We start from the raw sequence: 13,849 nt of genomic DNA, 5'->3' as shown, positions 1-13,849 counted from the left end.
AGACAGGTCAGGTTTGCAGCAGACCTACCACAGAAACATGGCAGGCCAGAAAGGAGTAGTGGGATATATTCAGTGTGCTGAATCAGAAAAATATGTAGCCAAGAATTCTTTATCCAGCAAGGCTGTCATTCAAAATAGAAGGAGAGATAAAAAGTTTCCCAGACAAACAAAAATTAAAGGAGTTTGTGACCACTAAACCAGCCCTGCAAGAAATTTTAAGGAGGACTCTCTGAGGGGAGAAAAGATGAAAAAAAAAAAAAATTATACACACACACACACACACACACACACACACACACATATAAAGCAACAAAGATTAGAAAGGACCAGAGAACACCACCTGAAACTCCAACTCTACAAGCATCATGATGGCAATAAATTCATATCTTTCAGCACTCACTCTAAATGTCAATGGACTCAATGCTCCAATAAAAAGACATAGGGTGGGGCGCCTGGGTGGCGCAGTCGGTTAAGCGTCTGACTTCAGCCAGGTCACGATCTCGCGGTCCGTGAGTTCGAGCCCCGTGTCAGGCTCTGGGCTGATGGCTCAGAGCCTGGAGCCTGTTTCCGATTCTGTGTCTCCCTCTCTCTCTGCCCCTCCCCCGTTCATGCTCTGTCTCTCTCTCTGTCCCAAAAATAAATAAAAAACGTTGAAAAAAAATTAAAAAAAAAAAAGACATAGGGTAACAGAGTGGATAAGAAAACAAGATCCATCTATATGTTGTTTACAAGAGACCCACTTGAGACCTAAAGACACCTTCAGATTGAAAATAAGGAGATGGAGAACCATCTATCATGCTAATGGTCAACAAAAGAAAGCCAGAGTAGCCATACTTATATCAGACAATCGAGACTTTAAAATAAAGACTTATCAAGAGATGCAGAAGGGCATTATATCATAATCAAGGGGTATATTCACCAAGAAAACCTAACAGTTGTAAACATTTATGCAACAAATGTGAGAGCACTCAAATATATAAACCAATTAATCACAAACATAAAGAAACTCATTGATAGTAATAACATAATAGTAAGAGACTTCAACACCCCACTGACAACAATGGACAGATCATCTAATCAAAAAATCAACAAGGAAACAAAGGCTTTGAATGACACACTGGACCAGATGGACTTAACAGATATATTCAGAACACTTCATCCTAAAGCAGCAGAATATACATTCTTCTCCAGTGCACACGGAACGTTCTCCAGAATAGACCATATACTGGGACACAAATCAGCCCTAAGTAAGTACAAAAAGAGCGAGATCATACTGTGCATAGTTTCAGACCACAACGCTATGAAACTCGAAATCAACCACAATAAAAAATGTGGAAAGGTAACAAATACTTGGAGACTGAAGAACATCCTACTAAAGAATGAATGGGCTAACCAAGAAGTTAAAGAGGAAATTAAAAAGTATATGGAAGCCGATGAAAATGATAACACCACAACCCAAAACCTCTGGGACACAGCAAAGGCGGTCATAAGAGAAAGTATATAGCAATCCAGGCCTTCCTAAAGAAGAAAGAAAGATCTCAGATACACAACCTAACCTTACGCCTTAAGGAACTGGAAAAGGAACAGCAAATAACACCCAAAACCAGCAGAAGACAGGAAATAATAAAGATTAGAGCAGAAATTAATGCTATAGAAACCAAAAAAAAAAAAAAAAAAAAACAGATCAATAAAACCAGGAGTTGGTTCTTTGAAAGAATTAACAAAATTGATAAACCACTGGCCAGTTTGATCAAAAAGAAAAAGGAAAGGACCCAAATAAATAAAATCAAGAATGAAAGAGGAGAGAGATCACAACCAACACAACAGAAATAAAAACAGTAAGAGGATAGTATGAGCAAGTATATGCCAATAAAATGGGTACCATCTGGAAGAAATGGACAAATTCCTAGAAACATATACACTATCAAAACTGAAACAGGAAGAAATAGAAAACTTGAACAGACCCATAACCATTAAGGAAATCAAATTAGTAATCAAAAATCTGCCAAAAAACAGGAGTCCAAGGCCAGATGGGTTTCCAGAGGAATTCTACCAAACATTTAAGGAAGAGTTAACACCTATTCTCTTGAAACTGTTCCAAAAAATAGAAATGGAAGGAAAACTTCCAAACTCTTTCTATGAAGCCAGCATTACCTTGATTCCAAAACCAGACAGAGACCCCACTAAAAAGGAGAACTATAGACCAATTTCCCTGATGAACATGCATGCAAAAATCCTCAACAAGATATTAGCCAACTGGATCCAATAATACATTTCAAAACTTATTCATCATAACCAACTTGGACAATGAACGTGATTCATCATATCAATACAAGAAAGGACAAGAACTATATGATCCTCTCAATAGATTCAGAGAAAACATTTGACAAAATACAGCATCCTTTTTTTTTGATAAAAACCATCAAGAAAGTAGGGATAGAAGGAGCATACCTTGAAATCATAAAAGCCATATATGAATGACCCAGTGCTAATATCATCCTCAATGGGGAAAAACTGAGAGCTTTCCCCTAAGGTCAGGAACAAGACAGGGATGTCCACTCTCACCACTGTTATTGAACATAGTATTGGAAGTCTTAGCCTCTGCAATCAGACAACACAAAGAAATAAAATGCATCCAAATCAGTCAGGAGGAGGTCAAACTTTCACTCTTCACAGATGACATGATAATCTATATGGAAACCCAAAAGATTCCACCAAAAAACTGCTAGAATTGATTCATGAATTCAGCAAAGTTGATATAAAATCTACGCACAGAAATAGGTTGCATTCCTATACACCAACAATGCAGCGATAGAAAGAGGAATCAAGGAATCGATCCCATTTACAGTTGCACAAAAAAACCATAAAATATCTACGAATAATCCAACCAAAGAGGTGAAAAATCTATACACTGAAAACTATAGAAAGCTTATTAAAGAAATTGAAGTCACAAAAAATTGGAAAAATATTCCATGCTCCTGGATAGGAAGAACAAACATTGTTAAAATGTCAATACTACCCAAAGCAGTCTACATATTCAATGCAATCCCTATCAAAGTAACACCAGCATTCTTCACAGAACTAGAACAAATAATCCTAAAATTTGTATGGAACCAGAAAAGACCCCGAATAGCTAAAGCAATCTTGAAAAAGAAAACCAAAGCTGGAGGCATCACAATCCCAGACTGCAAGCTAAACTAAAAAGCTATAATCATCAAGACAGTATGGTACTGGCACAAGAACAGACACTCAGATCAATGGAACAGAATAGAGAACCCAGAAATGGACCCACAAACATATGGCCAACTAATCTTTGACAAAGCAGGAAAGAATATCCAGTGGAATAAAGACAGTCTTTTCAGCAAGTGCTGGGAAAACTGGACAGCGACATGCAGAAGAATGAACCTGGACCACTTTCTTACACCAGACACAAAAATAAACTCAAAATGGATGAAACACCTCAATGTAAGATGGGAAACCATCAAAATCCTCCAGGAGAAAGCAGGCAAAAACCTCTTTGATCTTGGCCGCAGCAACTTCTTACTGAATAAGTCTCAGGAGGCAAGGGAAACAAAAGCAAAAATGAACTACTGGGACCTCATCCAAATAAAAAGCTTCTGCACAGTGAAGTAAACAATAAGCAAAACTAAAAGGCAACCGACAGAATGGGAGAAGATATTTGCAAATGACATATCAGATAAAGGGTTAGTACCCAAAATCTATACAGAACTTATCGAACTCAACACCCAAAAAAACAAATAATCCAGTGAAGAAATGGGCAAAAGACATGAATAGACACTTCTCCAAAGAAGACATCCAGATGGCCAACCGACACATGAAAAAATGCTCCACGTCACTCATCATCAGGGAAATACAAATCAAAACCACAATGAGATACCACCTTACACCTGTCAGAATGGCTCACATGAACAACTCAGGCAACAACAGATGTTGGCGAGGATGCGGAGAAAGAGGATCCCTTTTGCATTGTTGGTAGGAATGCAAGCTGGTGCAGCCACTCTGGAAAACAGTATGGAGGTTCCTCAAGAAACTAAAAAGAGAACTACCCTACGATCCAGCAATTGCACTACTAGGTATTTATCCAAGGGATATAGGCGTGCTGTTTCGAAGGGACACATGCACCCCCATGTTTATAGCAGCACTATCCACAACAGTCAAAATATGGAAAGAGCCCAAATGTCCGTTGATGGATGAATGGATAAAGAAAATGTGATATATATATATATATATATATATATATATATATACACACACACACACACACACACACACACACACACACACACACAATGGAGTATTACTCGTCAATCAAAAAGAATGAAATCTTGCCATTTGCAACTATGTGGGTGGAACTGGAGGGTATTATGCTAAGTGAAATTAGAGAAAGACAAAAATCATATGACTTCACTCATATGAGGACTTTAAGAGACAAACAGATGAACATAAGGGAAGGGAAACAAAAATAATATAAAAACAGGGAGGGGGGCATAACATAAGAGACTCTTAAATATGGAGAACAAACAAAGGGTTGCTGGAGGGTTGTGGAAGGGGGGATGGGCCAAATGGGTAAGGGGCATTAAGGAATCTACTCCTGAAATCATTGTTGCACTATATGCTAACTGATTTGGATGTAAATTTTAAAAAATAAAATTAAAAAAAAATCTTCTTAGAATCCACATTGCTGCCACCAAAACCATGCATACAAATTTCCTCCCCACAAAAAATAAAAAAATAAAAATAAAAAATTCTCCGCCTTCCCCCATACTCTGCTAATTAATCTATATGTGCTATAAGCTTGCCTCATATGCAAAAGCTCTGTGGGATTTATTTCCAAACTGTTCCTATGGCTGCACCTGAACACAACATAGCTACCCACAAAAGCACAAAGCTTGGGATGGGGATGAGGGGTTGGGGGGACCACCTAAAGGTCGGGACCTGGTACACCATGGGACACACAAGAGCCATTCTGTAAATACATGTTGAATGAGGTCTAAGTGAAGGACTTTATCCCACTCTGCCTTTTTCTTATCTAAAGGAAAAATCGCTTCACTTTTTCAAGAGACATTTCCAAACCAAGTTCAGGTTGGCTGTCAGCAGGTCAGGTTCACACCTAGGTACGTCTTTATTACTGCCTGTTCACCCCTACATAGAAGAAAGCTTTTAGTACAGTAGAGTACCAATAGAAGGCCTAATGGATTAGAATGTGCCGCAAATTTTTTTAAAAATTTGTTTAAAAAGGGGGGTGCCTGGGTAGCTCAGTTGGTTAAGCATCTGACTTCCGCTCAGGTCATGATCTGAGGGTTTGTGGGTTCGAGCCCCGCATTGGGCTCTGTGCTGACAGCTAGGAGCCTGGAGCCTGCTTCAGATTCTGTGTTTCCCTCTCTCTCTCTCTCTCTCTCTCTCTCTCTCTCTGCCCCTCCACCACTTGTTGTCTGTCTGTCTGTCTCTCTCTCTCAAAAATAAACATTAAAAAAATTTAGAATGTGCCACAAATATATTTGTGCCTGTAAAAATCATTACCTTATGGAAAGAGTCAAAACAGAGCTCATCAACCCCAGGTGAAATGGTGTCCACCCTCTCCTGAGCCTAGAAAATAGAGGCCTACAAACAGACATGGGCTCACAAGTTCAAGGCCTGAGTGAAACCAAGCAGTTTCCAGGGAAGGGAATATTTTCATTGATGCTCTTCAATTACTGATACACTGCCACTTATGGACTGTCTCTGAACTTTAAGGAAGACGATGATCATTTTTCATGAGCTGCTAGTTTTTGTGAGTTTCTGGTTGGGCTGGATTTAAATTACCAGGGTAATAGAGCTTCCCCAACAAATGTAATGGGCAGGTTTTCAGCACTGCTCAAAATATGGCCAACGGTGACACCATCCACATCACCTGGGAGTTGTTAAAAATGTATAGTCTCCGTTCCCACCCCAGCTGAGGGTGGAGCCCAGCAGTGTGAGGTTGAATGCCCCTCCAGGTGATTCTGATACACAGAAAAGTTCAAGAAGCATGAGCCACCCATCCTTTCTCCCCTCCTCCTTCACTTTGGACAAAGTGTGGCAATGTTCCCAGGTAAATGGTAGATTTCCCAGCCTCCCCTACAATATTAAGGGAGGTCGATGAATATATATGTGGAAGCAACTGGAAGAAGCATCTAAGAGAATAGTTTCCAGGGACGCTGGCTTAGCTGGCAGGTGAGGTCCCTTTGCCCCTTGCCCTTTTGTCTGCTTCCTGCCTGAACTGTGGACATGAGCACCAGCCCTTCGACTGCCATCTTGGTCCCTGAGGCAGCCTCATGGAAAACTGCACTAAAAACTCAGAAGCCTAAAGGCAGGAGTCTTTTCCCAGTAACAAGATCACAAAGCAGCCATACCAGCCATGGCTTTCTTTCCTCCAGAATTCCTCAATCCAAGAGAGAAATAAAACTTTAACTTTTATAAATGTTTTCTACACCTGCTTGTGGGTTTTCACTTGTGTGTCATCAAAGGACCAACCATGGAAATGGAAACATGTTTCCAGGGACTACTGGGAGACTTGCCCATGAACCAATGTCCAGCTTGCATTCCTGGCCCCCATCCCTTCTTCCATGTACAACTATTTGTAAAGTCAATTAAGTAAAAACTGATTAAGCTCTGTAGAAAATGAGCAAGGGTGTTTGTTGTCTTTTCCCTTACTGGGTTTATAAAGATGAGAAAATAGCACACTCCTTGAAGAGAAGAGAAACAGGAAAAAACAAACAATCAATGGCATTCTGAAATCCACGGTTGACCGGTAAAAAAGTAAGAATCCTCTTACAAACAAAAGGTGTATTTTACTGATGATAAGATCATCGTGCTTTTTTTTCTTTTATGGCCAACTGAATAACCATCTTGCCCACTTGTAAGTAGTAGGAGGCAGGAGGCAAGAACTATGACCAGAGTTTTCACGACTGGATTCCCAGGTGCCTGGCACAAGGTTTGGGTTCAGTAAGGATTTGTTGAATAAATGAAGAATGAGTGACTAGATGGATTAATAATACCAATCATTTCATACATATACTGATCCTTCCACTTATCACATGAGTTTTCGGTGAATGGCCTCCAGGAATGGAGGGTAAATGTTTGTCACACTGTCCCATTCCTCAAAGATTCAATGACTGAGAGATAACTCCAGGACTATAGACAGAACATTGCCATAGGCCTGGTAGCCCACTCCCAGCACTACATGTCACCTTGGTCACATCATTTGACCTTTGCGTTATACAAATTAAGAAAGCTGAAGGAAATGAGTCTCAGCGTGCCAACCCCAGCTGATCCCATCAATTTAGGAATCCAGAAGAAACCTTAGTGTCTGGAAATAACCTCTAGTCTCACTTCTTAAAGGTTTGTTTACAATGATTTTTATTATTATTTTTAATGAGCTAATACAAGGTCACGGGGAATCCTGGGGATGTGGTTATTTATGACCTCGGGTGCATGTGCTACTTGACAAATAGGCACACCCCTTTCACTAATTATTTCCAATAAAACAGAAGGTCAAAAATCAGCATCAGGAGATAACACAACACAGTGGAGGCTGTTAAAAGTAACTACTCCCAAAATGACCATCATAAAATACATCATGAACTGGGAACAGTTTCGCTCAACGAAGGAGAGCTTCATCCTTCTACTCTCCAAGGATGCCATCGGTAGTTTCTCCAGGTGGAATGCAAAATGAAAAAGAAGTGCCTGGCCAGATATGCTGTGCATGATCCCTGCCCCCCACCCCCAATGACCTGCCACAGAGACTATTTTTAAAGACGCATTTATCTCAGCAGTAATGACTGCACTTGAGAAGTGGCCGGGTACCAGTGCCAGGCAATTCTTCAAGAGGAAAGGCTGCAGGGCATGGCTGCACCCTTTACAAAGGCTTACGTGATGGATGAGGCGGGAATTGCCCTTGGTTGGTTAGGTGGTCAGTTGAAGGAGCCATAAAGGTAATACAGAAGTGACCCCCAAATAATGGCAGCCACCTCAACACTTAAAAACAAATCAGATGTTAAATGTGCAAGATCCATTTTCACTAGAAATGCAGACGCTAACTGCTTTCTAAATTTCTTAACCGGCAGCTGCTCATTAAATCGTATCCCATTGAAGAATAATGTTACAAGGGATGTGACCACCTCCAGTTTACAGTGGAAAGTATATTACAGCTATGTTACATGGGGCTTCTCATTATCAATGTAGCATTTACGTTAGGTAGCTCTTGTAAAACACTGAGAGAAACGTTAATCCACAATAGTATGTTTATATATTTGGGGGAATCAGGGTATCAAATCAGCGTTAAGATGTCTTCCTTCCCTGGGCAGGAAAAAAAGAATAGTGAAGAAGGAGGTAGGGGACAAGAGAAGCAGAGTAAACATTTTAACCATTAAAACTGATCTCAGTTCCAGGGTAGAAAGGTTTCATAATATTTACTCTTTCCTTCAGTTGACCTGTTTGTTACTCCAGAGAATAACAGAAAGATGGCCTGAAGCTATCGTGGGGCCCAAGCATTTCTCTAAATCTGACAAAACACTCCATGCGGTCATCATTATCCTGTTTAAATTTTTGGAGATTTCTGGTAGGGAACATATGACATTCGCAGCACTGAGAACACTGGAAATCAACTTAAACAACAAGTTCTTGCAAACTGATACTCTCCTGGCCTCGGCCAGTTCACCCCCAGGGGCATGAGCTCATAGCTCACCGTCCTTCCATGCTAGACAGTTCTGGTGTCCGAAACGTTCCTTTCCTGTGTTGTCAAGACTTCAGTCTATTGCTGATCTTTGTCCAAAGCAGTATTTTCCTAGGTTCCCCACCCCGGTTCATGCTCCAAACGGGTCTCAGGAAAGAGTTCTGTTGGAACACGGAAGGGAAACATCTTTGACATCCACTACATTCCCTAATTCCCATGTCAGTGACATCTGTTTCAAAAGTCCTGAACCGGGACACGTAGCACAGATTTCTCCTGCCATGATAACCAACATGGATCGTGTTTTACAGTTGAAAGAAACAGAAAGAATTTACGCTTTGGAGAACTGTGGCTACACTTCCCTCCCTCAATCGCCCCTGTTGTCCGCTGCATTTTATTCTCGTCTCCAAAGGGAGGGCCAGAAACCCCTTCTCACACTGTTTCCGGGTGAGCAGCCACGTCAAATGCCGGGGCCCACGTTGGCGAACTTGAGTTTCACAAGTGATCTGTGTAAGAGAGAAAAGTATCTACTCCACCTACACAAAGAACAGCGCCTGGGTTAAATGAACTGTACAACGTGAGTTTGCCGAGTGCATCCTCCTGACAGCAAGTTAAATGGCTATAAGATACTGTGCTTGCATTTCACTCAATCAGACCCAATTTCCTGGGACCTCAAACACCAACTCCTCCCAAAATATGGCTAAAATTCTGGCAAATATCTGCAGATACCACTTCCGCAAATTAAATCCGAATATAGTTATGTACAAAGTTAGTTTACAGGATACCTAAGTCTCTTTGAATAGATCGAAGCAGGAATAAATAGCATCCTTAAATTTACCATTTGATCATCATGGGAAACTTAGGACACCTGGTGGGAGGTGAGTAGATTTCTATAGATATTGCTCAAATATTTGGTTTTCTATATTAGAGTATCTTCAATGCTATTGTGCCAATTTTCAAATGGAACATATGACCGGTGACACTTTTCAGTGCAAAAATATAAGTATCCTGTTTTTCAAGCCCACTATTTATATGACTCTAATTTCCTGGCAAGTCAGTTTGCTAGGTCATTGGGCTCCAAGGAACTTTATGGAGGAGGAGCTTAAATGTTTCTCACCCTCAAATTCATTCTGAAATGCAAATAAGTCCTCGCACCTCCCCATTGGGGAACACACACTCCTTGGTCAGTGTGTGCACCCTCTGGAAGGTGTTATCCCTCTTCCCCTGCTCTGGGCCGGGGAGACCTGAAGCCAAGAACACAGCTCTGGGATTGTAAAGGTGATTCAGGACACCCCCAAATCAGTCACCTGAGTTACAAGCATATTGACAGCTGAAATGGATCCTAAACTAGGAGTCTCAAAATCGACTTCTCCTCCTGAGTTCGCCAGACAGTGTCCTCTGGACAGTGACAGACAGGAAGCGTGGGCGCATCGAAGGTTCCTGGATAAGATTCTTCCAACATTTTCTTTCCCCAGAGGGCGTTCACATCAGGACCTGTTCTCGGGTCTCTGGCAGTCGAAGAGCGATCAGGCCACCCCCGACAAGAGAGGCAGCAGCCAGAAGGATGGGGACCACTATGGTTATCCCAACAAAAGAAGCAAAGATGGTGTTTCCCAGGATGGCTCCAAATTTGCATAATCCATTGAGGATGCCAAAGGCCGTGGCCCTGTAAAAGAAGAAGAAAGCAAGTCATCGTGAAAGTCAAACCAGACTTCCTTAGATGAGCAGGACCATGGGTCCTTTCTTTTCCTTGTTGTGAGAGAAGGTATAGTGAAGGTGTGGAAGGGAAATTTTTTCCTAAACAGGAAGCATTCTCATTTAAATCAAACGTGGAAATACAGAATAACATAAAGATGCAAACTTATATAACTCCACCACTAAAAGGCGATCACCACTATTCACATCCTGCAGTGTTTCCTTAAAACTTCTTTCTCTTTTCTAATGTTATCTCTTTTTGAAATTGTCACAGGTAGTACATGCAAACCGTGAAACACTGAAACAAACGGAGAGAATGAGGCAGAAAGGATCAGCGTTCCTCCTTAGTAACACCCGGACCCTCTTGTGGCAGACACTGCTGGGTGTCCCTAAATAGCATTTCTCCAAATATAGACTACATTTCCCAGACTCCCTTGCTGCAGAGTCTGGCCATGTGACTAAGTTTTAGCCAATGGGATGTAGGTGCAAGTGGCAGCTCCCGAGAAATTTCCTTAAGAGGTGTCGTGAGTGGTACTTTTTGCTCTCTTCCCTTGCATTTCTCTTCCTTCCTCCCTTCCCACTTCCTGGAATGGAGATGGTCTTCTCTTGGACCCCTGGCAGAGCTCATGAAAGGGCTAAAAAGAGCCTGCAGTGCCTGTTCTGGACTTCTACAGGAGAGAAAAAGGAAATGTCTGTCTTCCTAAGGCTGCATTTTTTTGAGATTTCTGTCACCCATGGCAAAGCCTAATCCTAATTATTATCCCTCAGTCACACTTCTGAGGGGTAACTATTATATATTTAAGTTCATTTATTTATTTATTTATTTATTTCGTAATCTCTACCCTCAACGTGGGGCTCAAACTCAAGACCCTGTGATCAAGAGCTGTGGGTTCCACTGACAGAGCCAGCCAGGTGCCCCCTGAAGATTTGAAAGATTTGTAAGATTAAATCTACTTAGAATTTCATAAGGTGTATCTTAACATATATGTAAGTCTCCTGTTCTATCTCTCAGTAAAGCTGTGTGGTTTTTTCCACATACAGCCCAGGGAAGAACTGACCTCTGGTTGGTGGTGAAACCTAAGTGTTTCACTTTTCTTAACAAATTGATTCCTAGATATTTTATGATTTCTTCTATTATTAAATGGAATTCAATTTTGTTTTTGAATTTGGTGATATATTTGTAAATTCCATATGCAGCTAAGTTACTTTTATTATTGACCAACTTATCAAATTATTTTATTGTTTATAGCAGTCTCTTTAGTTAATTGTCTTGAGTTTCACAGATGTAAAATCATATACTGTTGATATAATGATAATTTTTCCTCCTCTTATTTTTTGTAAAGCTTAGAAAGCTCTTTGGTTCAGGGGAGGGGGACTCCAAATATGGGATGCTATCCATATTCCAACACTTCTGTCACCCATCTGGAGAATATCACTAAGACATTTTGCAGAATTTCACTCACCTGCCTTCCATATCACTTCACACTCCTTTTTTTTTTTTAATATGAAATTTATTGTCACATTGGTTTCCATCCAACACCCAGTGCTCATCCCCCCAGGTGCCCTCCTCAATGCCCATCACCTACCCTCCCCCTCCCTCCCACCCCCCATCAACCCTCAGTTTATTCTCAGTTTTTAAGAGTCTCTTATGGTTTGGCTCCCCCTCTTCACACTCCTTTGTGACCACAGGACCACTTACCTGCTACCCTTCAAACTCACAACTCCTTCTCCATAACGAGAAATAACTGCTACATAATGGCCTTGACCCTACACCTTTAAACTAGGACTCTTCTCATATGGCTTGCACAAAATAAAAGTAAATGCTGGGCTTCCCTACCACGTTCTCTGCACATGCCCTAGACCATCATGCCTCATCCCTACCTTTATCTTCCCTTACTTCTCATCTACCTTTTGTTTATCTAGTTCCTCAACTTTGTCCCATATCTCCCAACAGAGGCCTATTCTCACCTCTCTTTGGATTGCATGACACATACAGTGTCACCCTCATTCCTCTCTCCTGAACATGGTTCGCACCTGTCCTTTGTATCTAGCCACCCACCCCACCCTATCAGGCTTTAGCCTGCTCATCTCCATGCCTCTGCTGGCCCCCCTACAGGAGAAACTCAACAGCTTAAGAGATGCTTTGCTCACGAAACACCGGGAAGACCAAGATGGCAGCGACGGAGGATCTTGGAACGGGTAGACCTCTGGCCACAGAAGTCCAAACAGCTCCCAGAGGGAAGCCCAGGGAAGAACTGACCTCTGGTTGGTAGGATATAGTTCCACCGTGATCACATCCAGGGCATTCCAGGCGGCAATGCTGGTCCCACAGAACAGGCATTGCCAGCCAATCATCTCAGACTCGCTGTTGCCGAAAAACAGGAAGAAGCAGCAGACCGCGGAGATCAGCATGGAGCCACCTACAGGGGGAGGTCAAGGGCAGAAGAAAAAAATGAAGACAAGACTGTCACCCACCTGTCTTTCCCCTTCTCCCACCTTCACAGGTGCAACTGTGCAACAGGTCTAGCTCTACACGGAGAAAGCACAGCTTGAGCCCCCGAACATGGTGCTCCAGTCATGGGAGCAGAGCCTTCTGCTTGGGTCATGTCACCAGAGTTAGCCCCCGAGAAGGATTTTGAAATCCTCATGCTGTGGTGCTGCCCAGCCCAGAATTACTGGGGATGAGCCAGAGGGGGCCCTAGTTGAAAATCTACGTCCCAGTCATTGTTCTGGGTGCCTGAGATACATGAGTATCAAAACCACCTCGTGGAGCTTACCTGCTATTGAGAACATAACCATCAATGGGCTGCCGAAGAAAACCTGAAAGGCCGGCTGTTAATTCTTCATTTATTCCCATCTCCGGCCCAGATATCTGACCTGCTCTTCTCAGCCCTGCCCTGTGCCCTGAGAAGCTACCCCCAGAGACTGCATACCTTGTCAGCTGGGAGCGGAGAGGGGTTGGAGTATTTCTTCCCAATTCCCATCCCATTTATAAGCCCCGTTTTGGTGATGGCTGCAGCCCCCCCACAGGACTATGGTTCCTTCCGGGAGCCTCCACCTCCATGGTTCCAGTTCTCACTGGGCTATTTTTTTCCCTGTAACCCTAGAGGCGGAAACTGCTGCCACTTCTGCTAGCATCTGGGTGCCTCATCTGCCTTATTTGTTCCCATAGCCCTGCCCACCCCTCTAAAAGTCACATCCCATCAATCAAGTCTCTTCACTAGAACTCTCTGGGGTGGCTTCTTTTTCCCACCAGCACTCTGGCTGATCCAGCTAATGATAAGAGGTCCCACTGAAAGAAGGCTGTGTCAAACGCTGCCCAAATCCAACCCACCCAGCCCGGCCCAGAAGAGCTTGGGAAGTGTGGAGTGGACGCACAGCATAGACCAGGGGTCTGGCTGGAAATGCGGTGAGAATGGTTAGCAGAAAGAAAGAAAGCCTCTT

The 13,849-nt window shown here is 42.3% G+C and overlaps 1 protein-coding gene across 4 annotated transcripts in view; it reads right to left on the bottom strand.

Moving 5' to 3' along the window:
- Positions 1-7,381: 7,381 nt before the first annotated feature.
- SV2B (synaptic vesicle glycoprotein 2B) overlaps positions 7,382-13,849 on the bottom strand; it is a 211,549-nt gene continuing 205,081 nt past the window's right edge. For all 4 annotated transcript variants that reach the window (XM_045448723.1, XM_045448721.1, XM_045448724.1 and 1 more), the window contains 2 exons: positions 12,666-12,825; positions 7,382-10,376 (listed from right to left, as the gene is read on the bottom strand). In XM_045448723.1, the coding sequence (XP_045304679.1) occupies positions 10,193-10,376; positions 12,666-12,825 (344 nt within the window). In that variant the 3' untranslated portion in view covers positions 7,382-10,192. The remainder of the gene's footprint in view (positions 10,377-12,665; positions 12,826-13,849) is intronic.

The sequence above is a fragment of the Leopardus geoffroyi genome, chromosome B3 (assembly GCF_018350155.1).
Source record: "Leopardus geoffroyi isolate Oge1 chromosome B3, O.geoffroyi_Oge1_pat1.0, whole genome shotgun sequence".
Taxonomy (NCBI): Eukaryota; Metazoa; Chordata; class Mammalia; order Carnivora; family Felidae; genus Leopardus; species Leopardus geoffroyi.
Note: the sequence above shows the minus strand (reverse complement) of the source record. Positions and strands in the feature narration are given on the sequence as shown.